Genomic DNA, 15,777 nt, shown 5'->3' with positions numbered 1-15,777 from the left:
GGTGATGGAAAACGTAAGCACTGCAATGACTGTATTTTATATTATTTGTTTTTCTGTTGTTCCGGATCACAAAGTAGAAAGAACATCACAAGGTTTCAAAGAGGCCATGGCTGTCTAAATTGGCTTCTGTCTCCCCCTAGAGTGCAACTATGCATTACAACAAAATAATATTTTCATAATTAATTCCATACCCAATTTTGAAACACGAACCCTAATTTGGAACCCCACTCCTAATTTATCCCCCCCCCCCCCTCTTGTTTGCTCAAACTAAGACAAATGACTCACGCAAGACTACACAATTATTTAATTCTTTTTTTTTCTCGAAAGCCGATCGTTTGCTTGGTCAAGAAAGCACAATGCGACAGATGTACAGAAAGCCCATATTTGGTCATGGCGTCCATCGTTGTGCGACGGCCACATGACGTGACAAAATCGAGAATGGCGGTTCATTATTTTGTGTAATTACATCGAGGCAATTTTTAAACATTGCATGACAAAGGGTTTGAACACTTTATTTTTAATTTGCCATGAGTATGAATTAAAAAAAAAATACGGCATGTACTGTTTGTGATTTGTATTTATGAATTTATTTTAATTTGAAACGTAAATATGTCAATATGTGGATTTTTTTTTTACGGCAACTAATAGACTTTTCTACGACAAAATTCATTTACGCCATAATAAAATAATATAGAAAACTCTTCTGATGCACATTCAGTTTAGTATCTTTTTTTAAATTTACAAACATTTCAAAAATGTTTTCCTGCTTTTACAATAGGCTGATTTTTTTTGGTTTTTTTTCCTTTTAAAATAACACTGTAACATAGTATGTGGTACAAATGAATAACACTTTTCACAGCTTTTACAATTTGGAAATGAATTTCATTTGTTAATGAAATAACAAAAATGAACTTTTCAAACGTTTTATTTCTTCCATGTGACGCTACAGCTGTCAGGAGGGCATAGAGGTCCAAAACTTGCATACAATTCCAGTGGCTAGCATGCTAATGACAGTTAATTAGCATGCAAAGTGACGTCATTGCCATCATGTTTGCCATGGTAACATGTTCAAGCAAAACTTGACATCAGGCGGAACCTCTGGAGTGTCTTCATATGTTGTTGTGATCACGTTAGCTGTTACGCTACACTTGGCGGTGGCGCTACATGGACACAAACATCACAATGCTAACAGGCTAAAGGAGACGCCATTACTGCTACTCATCATCATCGTCGTCATCATCATCATCATCACCGTGAGTCCAGCTCAGGTCAACAGAGGACACGAGCGACCAATCAACAATCAAACCCAAGACGACGTGTAAAAGTGCTACTTTAACGGCGGCTACAAAAATGTCCATTGGCGAACGTTCCGCCATTGCATTTGCAGAATTGGGAACATTCGGGGAACGACAAAAGATGATTTTAATTCCCAAGACCACATTTAAGTCAAGGTTTAGATTTTGAGAAACATTCACTCATTGCTGACTAAAACATTTGAATATATATTAAAAAAAATTAAGAATGTTTGCTTTTGAAAAAACATTGTGGATTTGTAACAGATGCTAATAAATTAAAATAGTTGAGTTATGTTGAAAAAAAAACAAGAAAGAAGTTATGTTTTAAAAAAAAAAAATCGGAATCATACACAAAGTAAAAATATTTGGAACAAAACGTTTGCAAGATTTGGATTCAAATTTACGCACATGCAGTCCTATTTCTTCAATTTAAAAACATTTTAGTGGAAAAAAGTCTGTTTATGCAAACAAAAGCACTATTTTTACATATTTGGGGTGGGGGGGAGTATGACTGCAGTTGTTGTGAAATGTGCTAGATCAATAAAGTTGGATTGTATTTTACAGTTTATTTTGGGGGAAAAGTTGTTGGATTAGAGGAGATGACATTTTTTGGAGGACAAAATGTTTTTGAAAATAAAATTGTAACAATAACAGGCAAATAAGGAAGCGTTTTTTTGGGGGGTGGGGCTGGAACATTTCTTCAAGAATAATCTTATTTTCTCAATAACGTTGTGTTTTTTAAGAATAAGGTTTTTGGGTTTTTTTGTGCTAATGAGGTCACAATCTTATTAGAATCAAGTCGGCGCTTTCAACTTCAACCTTTTGACGTAAACGTCGCTCTTCAAGGCGAACATCTAGCGAGCGTCAACGTTTACCTTTGGAGAAACATCGTCAGCATCGTTGTGTAACGGACGCCGCAAACACATTTTAACATTCAGCCTTTTTTTTTTTTTTTTTTTAAATGTCACGCCTTTTGAAAAAAAAAAAAGATCACACTTCTCAGAAAAATTGTCATCTAAACGTAGAGAAAAAAAAAAATCGAATACAATTTTGCTATCCTTCGAGAACAAAAATTACACTGCATCTTCTCAACAATGTTGCAGCAGCTTCAAATAAATAAAAAGATTTCAAGATGAACAAGACAAACAAAAAAAAATAAAATTCTTTGGCTGAGTCGCAACAAGTCCAAAGTCAGAGCTGACTAAACCTAAACAATGTTGAGACTTGACTTGCTTTGGACACATCATTTGCACTGTATGCATTCCAGCAGGACTTCGACACGTGAGTCCAACCTAACTCGGCTCCAAAATAAACAGCAGTTCGACTCGCCATTCAGACTAAAAATGAGCAGGACTTCTACTCCAAAGGCAACAGACTTTATTCCGAGCTCAGACTCGATTAAATGTGGACCCAACACTGAGACTCGACTTGATTTGGATTTGTCACTCAGACTGGACTCTACCGGGAATTTAACTCGAACATTCAAGCAGTGAGACCTACCTCAACTCCAGCTTCAGACCCGACGAAACTTGGGAGTGACTACTGAGACTTGAGTTGGCCTCATCAGTCTGGAGTAGACTGTACTCTTGGATCAATTTGAAAGTCACACCCAACTACACTCCAAATTCAAACCCAATTATACTTGGGACTTGAACTTTGCATTTAGATGGGACTCGAGGAGGACTTTGACTTTTTAAAATCAACAGACTCAACTCTATTCCAAAATCAGACCCAACTATACAGACTCAACACTGAGACTTAACTGCAGTTGGGCTCATCATTCAGACTGGATTCTACGAGGACTAACGATTAGATCTACGGTAACTCGACTCTTGATTCAGAGCCGACTTAACGTGGGACTCGAGTTGGACTCGTCATTCAGACTTGACTCTCGCAAGATTTTGACATTTACATTTGACAGACATGACTCGACTCCAAATTCAGACCCGTCTAAAGACGGAACTCAACTCGATCAGACCTGCTGAACGGAAGACGACCAAGAGGAAGGGAAGTTGCGGCTTGTCCGGGCGCTCGAAGGTCAGAGGCAGTCGGTCGGTCAGCCGGCCGCTCGCTCGTTCGGCCTACACGGAGCAGGTGGGCACCAGCTCGTCAAACATGGCCGCCTCCTCGATGCCTCGGGCAAACAGTTGGATCAACTGGCAATGCACTCTGGCAAATGAGAATAGCACACACCACAAATGTTGCTGGATAATAAACGGGTGTGGGGCAAGGTCACATGTTTGGATTTCCAAAAAGGTTTATTTTTGGGGGGGGACAAATGTGAAGGTTTCAAAATAAAGGTCTTGTTTTTTCAGAATAAAGTTGTATGGAGGAGGTCTTAATCTTAATTGAGTAAACTACATTTTTCAGGTAAAATATTGTGATTTTGGGATTAAAAATCTTTAGTTTTTGAGGGATTTTTTTAAAAAATATATAATTTTGGAAGTTAAGTCATATTCATATATATATATATATATATATATATATATATATACACACATTCATCTTTCAGAATCAAGTCACACTTTGATTGTTTTAATTGCGATAATGCAAAAAAAATTGGTCAACAAGCTGAATTAATTATCGAAAAAGAGAAATAAGTCACTTTTTGACAAAGTTGTATTTTGAGGGAACTAATGACGTATTTTTTTTAAATAACGTTTTTTTTTTCACCAGAAGGGGTCAAAATAAGAGAAAATAAAATCTCTGATCTTGTAATTATAATAATTTTCTCAAAAGGTTTTTTTTTTTTAAGGTGTAGCTTTGCTTGATGAATGGCGCAGGTTTGTGTTATATTTTTGGGAAAGAAAAAAAAAACTTTCAAGAATAACCTCAAAAGGTTTTGTGGGGAAAAACAAATCCTTTTTTTTTAATTTAAAAACAATTTTAAAACCTACAAATATTTAAATGCTTCTGCGTTTTGTACTGAAAAGATTTGGGTGAACAAAAGACACAATACGAGAAGTTTCAAAAACTGACAATCGTTTTGTCTTCAATTCGTTGGGAAAAAAGTTATTTTATGAATAGTTATATTTTTGTGAGTAAAAAAGGATGTATTTTTGGAGAATGCAGTCACATAGTGTTGGGTAAATTAAAAAAAACTAAATAAAATAAAACAAATTTTATTATTATGATTATTTTAAAATACAGTATTTAAACATTTAAACCAGTGGTCCTTTGAAAACCGCAGTTGGACACCCATAATTGAAATATTTGAAGCAACAACTGAACTAAGACTGTGTTTTGCGTAAAGCTGCATGTCACCTGACATCGATGGCGGCGTGCGGCAGGATCTCGCCATCGCAGTTCCAGCTGCTGAAGGCGGGCGCGCAGCCGCAGGCCGGGTGGTCTCGGCAGATCTTTCCGAAGATCTGACGTTTGCCGTCCAGCGGGTCCAGTTCCGACTCAGAGTCGCTGCGGCAGTGTCGCGGCGTGAAGTGGAAACGCCGCACGCGGTGCACCTCCACGAAGGACAGATCGAACTGCCAAACGCACGCAGACGGACGTGAGGACGGACGTGAGGACGGACGGCGGCGACGAGATAGGCGCGCTCACCTGGTCGTCCTTGCTGGTGTGGCGCAGGAGGTGCCTGAGGAAGTTGAAGCGGGAGCACTTGCGCACCAGAATGAGGTCGGCGGTGCCGTCGGCCAGGTGGGCGGCGGGCGACAGGCCTTTGGGGCTGCGGGGGCACGCGCAGCTCATGCTGGCAGCGTTGATGGCCAAGAACTTGCCTCGGATCGTCCGCCAGCCGTAGTCGCCGTCGTCGTCGCCGCTTTCTGCATGAGAATTGCGAGTCATCGTTTGTTGGGCTATCAGAATCCGGTGCAGTTCTCATTTTGGGTGACACTCTTTTTCTTTAAAAAATACAATTAAAAATCCGGACAACAAAATACACTTTTCCTCCAAAATCCCTTTTCTTCCAAAAGTAAAATAGTAAAATAAAAATGACAATTTTCAAACCGTGTTTCCCTTCCAAAATGTTTTCCTTTTCAAGAGAAAATATTTCAAACACTTTAAATAAATCCAATTCCAAAAATGTTTTTTATTGACAAAAAAAAAATCCCCCAAAGTCAATTTTTAAACCAAATTTTCTTTCTTGATGAGATCATCTTTTTCTTATCCAAAATTTTTTTCTTGTTTCTTATGTTTTACCAAAATATGTCTTTATTAAGAAACATTTTATTCTTAAAATATGCCTGCCCTAACTAGGGAGGAAAATTTGCAGTACTTTTCATTGCAGTACTTTTATAATTACTGTATTTCCTATCATTGCGGTACTTTTACTATTACAGTACTTTTATCATTGCAGTATTTTCAATCATTCAGTAGTTTTTATCATGACAGTGTTTCCCCCTCTGTATAATGGACCGACATTAGGAGTGTTTCCTTACACTTAGATACGTTTATACTGTGTATATTTGCATGCCTTTTATGAATGTCTGCTGCTAATGTTACACATTAACGGCTACATTACGCCGCCGACTCTGTGTGATCTATATCTTTGCTGCTGTAACACTTCAAATTTCCCCATTGTGGGACTAATAAAGGACATCTTTATCTTTATCTTTTAAAACCCCCAAAAAAACAAAAACCCTTTCCAGTATGTGTTAGCAATGTGTGCTCTACCGCATTCTTCCTTTGGGTCAGTTTGGTAGACGCTGGCTCTCTCCGACAAGAGTTTCCTGTTGTCCTGACAAACCGTACAACTGCAAAAGAAAACCAAAACAATTTTGGTCATTTTGCGCAGGTTCCGGCACAACTCTCATTTTGGCTCGAAACCCCAAAGCCAATCAGTACCTTCGTTTCAAACCTTAACCCAAGACAGATCTGATGCCCTACTTCAAAACTATAGCCTTCATTTCAAAATGTACATCCTACTTCACACCCCAAGCCAGGTTCATCACACAGGCCACATGCGTGTGCGCGTGTCCTCACCCGGATCGACACCTGGACGCGTCCCGGGGCTCACCCATGCCGGCACCGGCCGGCAGGTACGACACGGTGCCCTCGTAGTGACGGTGCGAGAGGAACATCTTGAGGCCGGCCAGGTCGTACCGGGCGGGACCCATCCAGCGCTTCCTTTCGCTGTGCGTCAGCACGTCGCCGTAGAAGCCGTAGCCCAGCAGCGACACGCAGTAGCGCAGGAAGGTGTCGTCGTGGTGCACCGAGCACACGTCCATCGGCTGACTGTCGCCTGGCAAGTTTAGGCGCTTGTTACTTAGCCAGATGAGAATCAAATTGGTGTTTTTCTCCGGACGAACACTTGACTGACCCACGATGATGTGCAGGGCAGAGGTCACGGGGTCGTTGGTGCCCACTGTGGCGAAGCAAATACAATCCGTTGAACCTGAAGGACAGAAACTATCAATAAAAGAATCAAAAAGGGGCACACAACTAACTCGGGTCAACGGCGGCATCCAAAAAGAACCAAAAGGCGCGCATCGAACGCGAACAAAGCGGCACGGGTGGCGACCTGCTGGTATGATTCCGATGCGTAGCGAGCAGGCAATGAGCGTTTGCTCGGGTGGGTTGACGTCCACGCCGCCGTCCTTCTGCGTTCGCCACACCAAGCCGTGCACCATCTCGCTGAACATGCCATCGCCGCCCACGCACACCACGCTGGCGACGGGAATCGCACACGTTAGCGCTGCCGCACGGGCGCCGGCCGTCACGACACTCACCCGTCGTATTTCTTGAGCTCCGCCTCCTCCCTCAGGTGGTCCCGGGCATGGTTGGCGTACTCTGTCACTATGGTAACGTGCGCACACACAAGGAAACAAATTGAAAGGTAAGTGACAGTGACAGCCACTTTGGTTTGCAACTTTTTGATTTATTTTCACTGCGCTGTTCTTGTCTATATATTTGAGCTGTCAAGCTTTGACCACTTCATTTTTGTCTTTTGCCCCCCTCACATGTTATTTTCGTGTCTATCGAGGCGAGATTTCCCGCCCTTCACATATACTTCACTCAATTGGTATCTTTTAATCGACTATGTGTGTCTTGTCTGGCTAGATGGCACGGTGGAGCGCAAGATTCTTGTGGCTCGTTTACAGCACCAGGTGGGCATGAGTGGGATCCTATTGGATTGGCGGGACCGTTTTTGTGGGCCTCGGTTGCACTGAGTCCCACTCTGCGTCCCACAAGGTTCCGTTTTGAGGCTGAGGCTACATTACGCCGCCGACTCTGTGTGATCTATATCTTTGCTGCTGTAACACTTCAAATTTCCCCATTGTGGGACTAATAAAGGACATCTTTATCTTTATCTTTATCTTGTTTTGGGGCCCTGTCCTCCCTCAAGCGCCTCCAAAATGCTGCCGCTCGTCTTTTAACTGGAGCTCGGAATACGGACGACGTCAGCCCAATCGTGGCCTCTCGTCACTGGCTCCGTATAGGATTAGTTGTCAAATTGTTCGTGCGCGACTTGCGTAACCATGGAGGAAATTTGAAACCCTTTGAAGGGTGGGAGATGTTTGAGAGGAGTTGAGTGGACGGCCGGCGTACCGATGACGTCCGTGCTGATGCCGGCGAGGGCGAAGAGCGGCGCCACCTTCCGCCGGTACACGCGCCTGGCCTGACGCTTGCCGCCGTACGGGTTGATGTACACCAGCAGCTGTGCGGGTCTGCCGCCTGCAACGGCACGACAACACTCACAAGCTACCCGACAAGCGCCGGCGCGCTCGTGTGTGACGTTCCATACCGATGGCCGCCAGCTGCTCTCTGATGATGCTCACCCAGTGGCGACACAGCGCCACCTGCGGACAAGCGAAGGTGACATCGGCGCACCGCCAGCGGTGCTGCCGACACCTCTCCACGTACGACACTGCAACACAACACAAGTCAGATATATATCGATATCGACCGATGGGACGCACTCGCATCGCCATATGGTTTTCCAGCCGTATCGCCCCAGCCCTGCTAGCTAGCGAGCCAAGTACAGCGTACCTACCGAACTAACCAACCAACTAAACGAGGTACTAATTAGTCGGCAGACTCGCTGCATAACTTACCGGCAAACATTTGACAACTAAATGACTACATAGCAGCCTCGCTCGCTAGCTAGCTAGCAAGATATCAACACGGAAAACATTTCATGGAAACGTGCCAACAAAAACGGAGGGTGACAAATTGTCGACAAGTGCGAAACGAGCGAGAGCGATCCAATTGGACGGTCAACGTCCGAGTTGCGAGATGTCACCTGTGAAAGAACGCCGGCGCTCTTTCTCTGGGCTCTCTCTGATCTTCTTCCAGCTGCTCTCGTCTCTGCTGCTCTCCTCCTCGTCTTCCTCTTCGGCCTCCTCCTCTTGCACGCTAATGATCTCTGACACACACACGCTATGACACACACCTGACACACACACGGAAAAGTCATTAGTGCTCGGTGGCCGTTATTTCCTGGGAAAAAGATTCACATGACCAAGACGTGAGGCCCTCACTTCCTGATTGCAGAACAATGCGATGAATGAAAAGGCCCGCGTGACCTTGTGTACGCAACAAACTGACTTCAGCCCAAAAGTTGGAAAGCTCAAAAGGAAGCGAGGCCGTTCAAGAGGATTTTTCGGACACTAACGTCATTCATAAAGTCAAGAACACGAACAATCATCCAAATAGTGTAGGACAGACCAGGGCATTGCACGGCCCGCGGGCCACATCCGGCCCTCCGGGTGGCACTGACTGGCCCGTATGACAGACCTGGGCATTGTATGGCCCGGGCCACATACCTTTGGTTGACTCTGACCGCGAGTGTAAGGTTAATTGGAAATTTCAAAATAAACATACTTTTTAATTTCACCTCATTCATGGGCTAAAGCTGCACTGCTTTTATTCTGAAATTGTTTTTTTTTAATTCCCGCACAATGTGCGTCGCACATAATGACGTAATGCGTATATCAAGACATGCGCGCGATTGAATCACAAGAAGACGACCTTTGCCCTCAAAAATGTCCGCTCAGGCTAAAAAAAGAAAGGTAGATGCCGAATGTAGAATTTTCAACAAACAAAAATTGGACAGCGAAGTATTTATTTACTGAAGTTAGAGGTAAAGCTGTGTGTTTAGTTTGCGGGGAGCAGATCGCCGTGTTGAAGGACTACAATTTGAGTCGGCATTACCAGACGAAACATGCAGAGAAATATAAAAACCTAATTGATGCCGAAAGAGCGCAGACATCGGAAGCTTTGCTAGCTAAGCTGCAAACGCAGCAAGGCTTTTTTACCGGGCTTCATGCATCCAGGGATGCAGCAACCAAGACCAGCTTTGTGATATCCCACAAAATAGCCAAACACGGCAAGCCATTCTCAGAGGGGGAGTTCGTGAAAGAGTGCTTGGTAGACTCGGCAGCACTAATATGTCCTGAAAAAAAAGCGGCATTTGAGCAAGTCCCGCTGTCCAGGCGAACCGTGACGAGAAGGGTCGAGGACATTGCGGGGAATCTGGCGCTACAGCTGCAACGTGAAGTGCCAAGTTTTGATTTTTTCTCCTTGGCTCTGGACGAGAGTTGTGATGTCCGCGACACAGCCCAGCTACTCGTATTTGTCCGCGGGATAACGCCGGACTTCAGGATTACGGAGGAGCTGGCAGCAATGCGGTCGTTAAAAGGGACGACGACAGGGAGCGATCTCTTCACTGAGGTAAATGCTTGTATGGACACGTTGGGACTGAAATGGGACAGACTGGCAGGTGTCACCACGGACGGTTGTCCAAATCTTACCGGGAAAAATGTCAGACTTTTCAAAGGCATGCAGGATAAAGTGACTGAAATGGACCCTGATCAGAAATGAGTATTTTTACATTGTATTTTACACCAACATGTGTTGTGCAAATCAGTGCTAAAAATTAACCATGTTATCGATGTTGTTACTAAAATAGTTAACTTCATCAGGGCGCGGACATTTGTCACACTTCTGGAGGAGCATGAGAGTGAGCACAGTGACATTGGCTACCACACTTCTGTGAGATGGCTCAGCCTGGGCAAAGTGTTAAAAAGAGTCTGGGATCTGAAAGCAGAAATCCAGGAGTTTTGTGAGATAAAAGGCAAGGCCATCCCAGAGTTTGCAGATGAGGTTTGGATGGCAGATTTCGCATTTGCTGTTGATGTGACTGCACTGATGAATGAACTGAACACCAAGCTGCAAGGCAAGGGCCTTTTTGTACATGAAATGCACAGCTTGGTGAAGGCTTTCATGAGAAAGATACAGTTTCTTTAAAGACAACTGGAGAGCAACACTCTCACTCACATGCAAACCCTGAAAGAAGTCACACCATCAGCTGATAACCTCTGCAGGTACTCATCCATGTTAGGAGCATTGCATGGTGAGTTTGCAAGGCGATTTGAGGATCTAAGAACAATGGAGGATGAAATGCACATGATTTCCTCTCCCTTTACCTTCAGTGTGGATGATGCACCCAGTGATGTTCAGCTGGAACTCATTGACCTGCAATCTGATGGAGTACTGGCAGAGCACTTTAAGTCAGGATCTCTGCTGGATTTCTACTCTTCTCTCAAGGAGGAGAACTTTCCAAACATTAGGAGACATGCTCAGAAGATGTTTGTTCTCTTTGGCTCTACCTACATTTGTGAACAAACATTTTCAATGATGAAGTTTACAAAATCCAGGTACAGATCACTCTCACTGATGATCATCTGTCAGCTGTGCTTCGCATCTCCACTTCAGACATTCAGCCTGACTTTGATGCACTTGTTAAAGCCCAGCAGAGATTAGATTTCTCTCACTGAACAAGAAAAATGAACATTGAAACACCAAATGAGGCAGTTAGACCACAAATGTAGGCATGTTACTGTAAGGCACCAGATAACAATGAACTGGGACACTTTTTCTCAAAATCACAGTTCAGTGACAGTCAATATGTTGTATCTTGCTTAATGTTTGGTGCAAAAAGACAATATTGTGATGTCTTTAAAATGCTCAGAACCTTTACACAACTATCCAACAGTGTATGGAACTCAAAATGTGTTTTGAAATGAATGTGACAGAATATGTTTACTAATACGAGTCACAAATAGTAAAAAATGTTAATATTTTGTCTACCATTGTGTTGAGAAATTTGAATGAATACATTTTTGTAAGGCAACCTCATTTTTTCAGTTTATTTGGTATTTAGTTTCATTGCTTAACTTTAATATATACTCTTGCCAGCTTGTCAAAACAGTGCTATTTACTGCTTTTTTAAAAAGAAATACAATTAATATTATGCAGAATTGAGTTCAGCCTTTTGGCCCGGCCCTCCACAATATTTTATGTTTCTTATGTGGCCCCATGGAAAAAATAATTGCCCACCCCTGGTGTAGGAGCTCCGCATTTTATTTTTTGGAATGTATTTAATTCACCAGATTAAGAGGTGCTTTTTCCAGAGAGAGGCGGCAAAAGTGCAATTTCACAAAGAACAACATTTGAGGCAAGACCGTTTATGATTCCTCTGTAAGATTAAAACAATAATAATTGACATTGTATGGAAAGTGCTTGCATCTCTTTCGATTTCTGTCATTCAAGCGTGACTCAAGCGTGTTGCTGGAGCGCAACATAAGAGGAGAGCTGAGCCGCACACAGCAGGCGAACGAACGCTAAAGATTCACAAAGTGCTTTGGCAATTCCAGCTGTCGTCACGGCAACGTGACCGAGGCGCGCGGTCATGAAATCAATCACCTCCTGACGGCGTCCAGCCTCAACCTTAGTGACGTGATCATGTCACTAGTTGGCAACGGTAACAAACTTTTATTTTCAACTGGAGTTTGTTTTTTTTTTTTTTTACTCTCAATAAGCAGTTATGTCGCTTCAAGTGACGTTCCGCAGATGAACCGATCTTCATTGGATGCGGCGTTTCATCACCAAACCAGCAAAAGGCCAGCCGGTGTCAGGGCACGAATGGACAAACGAGAACAGGTCGCTGGTCACGGCTTTAACTAAACGTAACCCCAATCACGTCATTCTCAGTTAATCAGAATCAAGCTCATGTTTAAAAAGGGCTACAAAGCAACAAAATAATACACAGGTCGCCAGATATTTCCAAAGGAAATATAGATACACGTTGGATACTACATAACGTCGCAACCTAATTGGTAACCGAAGAATTAATGCAGCCAGTGCACACACAAAAAAATGCGATCGGGACATCCGTAAAATCATTTTCAACTTTTGTGCTGACGTGACACAACCAACAACCAATAGATGAGCGTCAACAAAACCAGAACCTTTGCAAACAACCGCAAAAGCCGCACGGACACGGACGTATAAAAGAACCTGGACGACTACTGCCGCTTACTCGCCGTAGCGAATTGGGACCAGTGCATAGTCTCCCCGTCGACTAGTTCGGCACTCCTGCATTAGGACGAAAAAAATGGACCGGTCACGTATCAATGACAGGACATAAACAGAAAGCGGAGTTGTCGCCAGCACATGTTGGAGCAAACAAACAAAGAATGGACTGGTCATCAGCCAGTGTCAGGCAAATTTGAACAAGAAACGGACTGGTCGTTTGTCAACGACAAAGCACAAACAAAAATAAATTGAATGCCACCTCCCCTGCTAATGATAAGTCGCAAAGAGCGAAAACACGAGCGCCACTCTCAGAAGGCATGGAATTACGAAAGAGGACAAATTCATGAACGTCTTTCCCGTTTACTGCAATTTGTTCTTTGTTTTTTCTGATTCATATTTTGACGAGGGACGGTGATTTTCTTTTGGTTTGAGGATGTCACGTGGCTTGTTACGTAAGCGGATGCAGTTTAAAACTTGTGTTATCTAATAAGTTGATTTTTTTTTTTCTATCTGCAAATCAAATTCATTTCAAATCTGCTCGCGTGACATTGACACGCCACAAATGCGCGAGCTCGTCGTCGTCTTTCTTGTGTTAGCCGGCCGCGCACGACGCTCCTCAATGTGTTCTTCAATGTGATCTGAGGGAACAAATGCCCGGACACGATTCAGTTCGGCTGTTTTCGATTCTTACTAGCTCTGAACGGGTGGTACACCAGGCTGGGGGTTCGCCTCTTCCAGGTGAGCAGTGACCGGCACAGGCTCACTTCGTGGCAGACGTTGCGGACGCGCAGCTCGGACAAGAGCAGCAGCCTCACCGGCCTCTCCATCGTACCGGTTCCGTCCGTCCTTCAGGCCCCGGTGAAAGGTTGCCTCGACTGGGCCATGTTGTCTCCGTCAGCCCCTTCCACCTCAGCCCGATTAAGGCCCGACAATGCAACGGGGAATCGGCCTAAATGGCCACCGAGTAGCGGATTGGATTTAGGTTGTTATTTTTTCCCGTGAGATAGCGGGCACTTACCGGAAGTGGAAGCGGCTTAATGCTACCTTCAAGTACTACCTTCAAACTCGGGGATTCATAAGTTTTTAGACTTTATTTTCACATTTAATTTTCTCTGACTTTTTGTAACGTATTAACAATTTGAATACAATTAAATATGAAGACAACTCCTCCAAATGTTTGAAAGTCTACGAGTAGAATTTATTAGTACACATGAAATAAGGAACATTGCAAATAATTACGTTTTCCTACAACACCTCAAAGCATCTCCACTCCGTTATTTTACTGGTGGACCGATGGGCTGATATTTGTGCCACTAAAAACGGAATCTGAATATCACCGATTTGAATGTGAATTGCTTAATTTGAATATTTGAATAAAAAACTGAATATTTGAATTGAAAATGAATTATTGAATTTAAAATTAAATTATTGGATTACATATATTGCATATATTTTTTTAATTTGAATCAGAATTTTTCCATCTACGATTTATGTAATCCAATAATTCTGTCGGCCCATCTGGCACAAATATTAGCCCATAGGAAGTCACCAAATAATTACAAATACTTTGCAACTGTGATGGAACATTTCATATTTTATTTTGCACGATTGTGTTTTGCATCTTCAATAATGTATCGCAACAGCTGCTTTAATTACAAAACACAAGAAGTGACTCCAGGCTGTCGTCTCAAGATCAAGAGCGAAAGGTGGAGGTGTGAATAAATTCCACGAGGAAGGACCCCCCCTCCCCCTCCCGCATACTTGCTGGGACCGCCCCCTTTTTTTTCTTTAATCTTTCTCCACCTGAGTGCGTCTGTGATATGCGTGTGTACTTTTACTCAAGTACAGTGTGAACACCTTAACCAACTCTGCAAGTGGGTAAAAAAAACCGCCATTGAACTCAATGACGCGTTTGGAGCGATGGAATGTGACACAAAGCCAAGAAAATTCGCCAAGTTGTCCTTTCGGAGCGGCGAAGACAAATTGAACTTTCTTCGCGTGTCGCATCGCGGCAGCCAATCAGGTCCGGGACGTATTATGTCACACTCAGCGTCCTGTACACTTGGCGGCTCGTTTGAATTGGGAAGAAAAAAATTATCCGACATCCAGAGCTTGAAAACATGGCCAGTGACCACAACAAGAGGGAGGGGAAAAAATGAACGTGACCAGGCTGGAGACAAGTGAGCGAGGAGCTTGGCGTACCTGCTGTTTTCCTTCTTTTTTTTCTTAACTTTACCAAGATGGCAATACTGTTTACATTTGCTTTAGCAACGTGTCGGCCACTTGAATGTGATGTCGAACCCATTTTTTTTCTTTGTTGGCTAGCGGAAACGCTGTCGTCGTCCCAAAGCAAAGCCCCTCCCCTTTTTTGTCGTCGTCCCAAAGCGAAGCCCCTCCCTCGCGAGCACGAATGAGCGGCTGCGTTGTGAAAATCTCTGCGGTGAAACGGCAGCAAATCAAACTGGTTTGGTGCGAACGTCGGTCGCATTCAGACTCAGATAATTCACCAGTGTCGGTTGGTTCCCTGACTCAACTCAATGATGCCGACGCCCCGACCTTCGATTAATTGAGGGCCAAGAGGCGAGGAAGCGCCCGGCTCCCGTCATCCTTTGCGCCTTATTAACGTTTCAGGTGACGCCGAGCAAGTAAACATGGTGACGCAACACAATTGCCTCAAAGACGCATCAGCGGCATCGCGCCAGTCGACGCCTCTCCCGGCAGGCGGCGGGGGCGCCGCACACTATTAAATATTGAGCCAGTTGAATATTTAGGAGGGAAAACAGGAAGTTCCCTCGGGCGCCATCAACTTGTTAGCGAGTGACATGAAAAACAACCGTTAGCTGCTAACAGCTAACGTGATAGCGCAATCGCTTGTATCTGTTCACTGACACGTCTTTGCGGACTCAGTTAAGTCAGCTGTGCGGGTTCATTGATTCGATTTAGTAGACCTGATAGAAACACCGCAAAGTTTGATGATTTGCTAAAGTGATTCGTTACCTGATTGTCCATAAACAGATGAATCGGTTGTATGGCTTCACAACGCAGAAGACTCAAATGTGTTGCTGAATTCACGGACTCATTAGCTGATGATGAACATCTCAGACAAATCGTATAATTGTTTTAGTTTACTGACTCAAGTTGGAAAAAATATCGTTGGTGTCATAGGCCTTTCATTAGACTCCCGAGAAATGGAAGTTGGAGATCTCACAAA

General features: G+C 43.6%; 1 protein-coding gene across 1 annotated transcript; it reads right to left on the bottom strand.

Moving 5' to 3' along the window:
- Positions 1 to 909: 909 nt before the first annotated feature.
- On the bottom strand, positions 910 to 13,595 carry LOC148334579 (ceramide kinase-like). The gene is made up of 12 exons (XM_088299587.1): positions 13,258 to 13,595; positions 8,491 to 8,640; positions 7,993 to 8,115; positions 7,797 to 7,922; positions 6,977 to 7,043; positions 6,769 to 6,914; positions 6,568 to 6,642; positions 6,231 to 6,489; positions 5,922 to 6,001; positions 4,851 to 5,071; positions 4,560 to 4,777; positions 910 to 3,464 (listed from the first exon to the last, which is right to left on the bottom strand). Exons 1-12 carry the CDS (start codon positions 13,391 to 13,393, stop codon positions 3,377 to 3,379), a joined length of 1,689 nt encoding a protein of 562 aa, XP_088155713.1. The 5' UTR covers positions 13,394 to 13,595; the 3' UTR covers positions 910 to 3,376.
- Positions 13,596 to 15,777: the final 2,182 nt, after the last annotated feature.

Source organism: Idiotropiscis lumnitzeri, chromosome 6 (assembly GCF_059441095.1).
Source record: "Idiotropiscis lumnitzeri isolate Australia: NSW breed Sydney's pygmy pipehorse chromosome 6, RoL_Ilum_1.0, whole genome shotgun sequence".
Taxonomy (NCBI): domain Eukaryota; kingdom Metazoa; phylum Chordata; class Actinopteri; order Syngnathiformes; family Syngnathidae; genus Idiotropiscis; species Idiotropiscis lumnitzeri.
The sequence above is the reverse complement of the archived record's forward strand: the minus strand, read 5'-3'. Positions and strand labels throughout refer to the sequence as shown.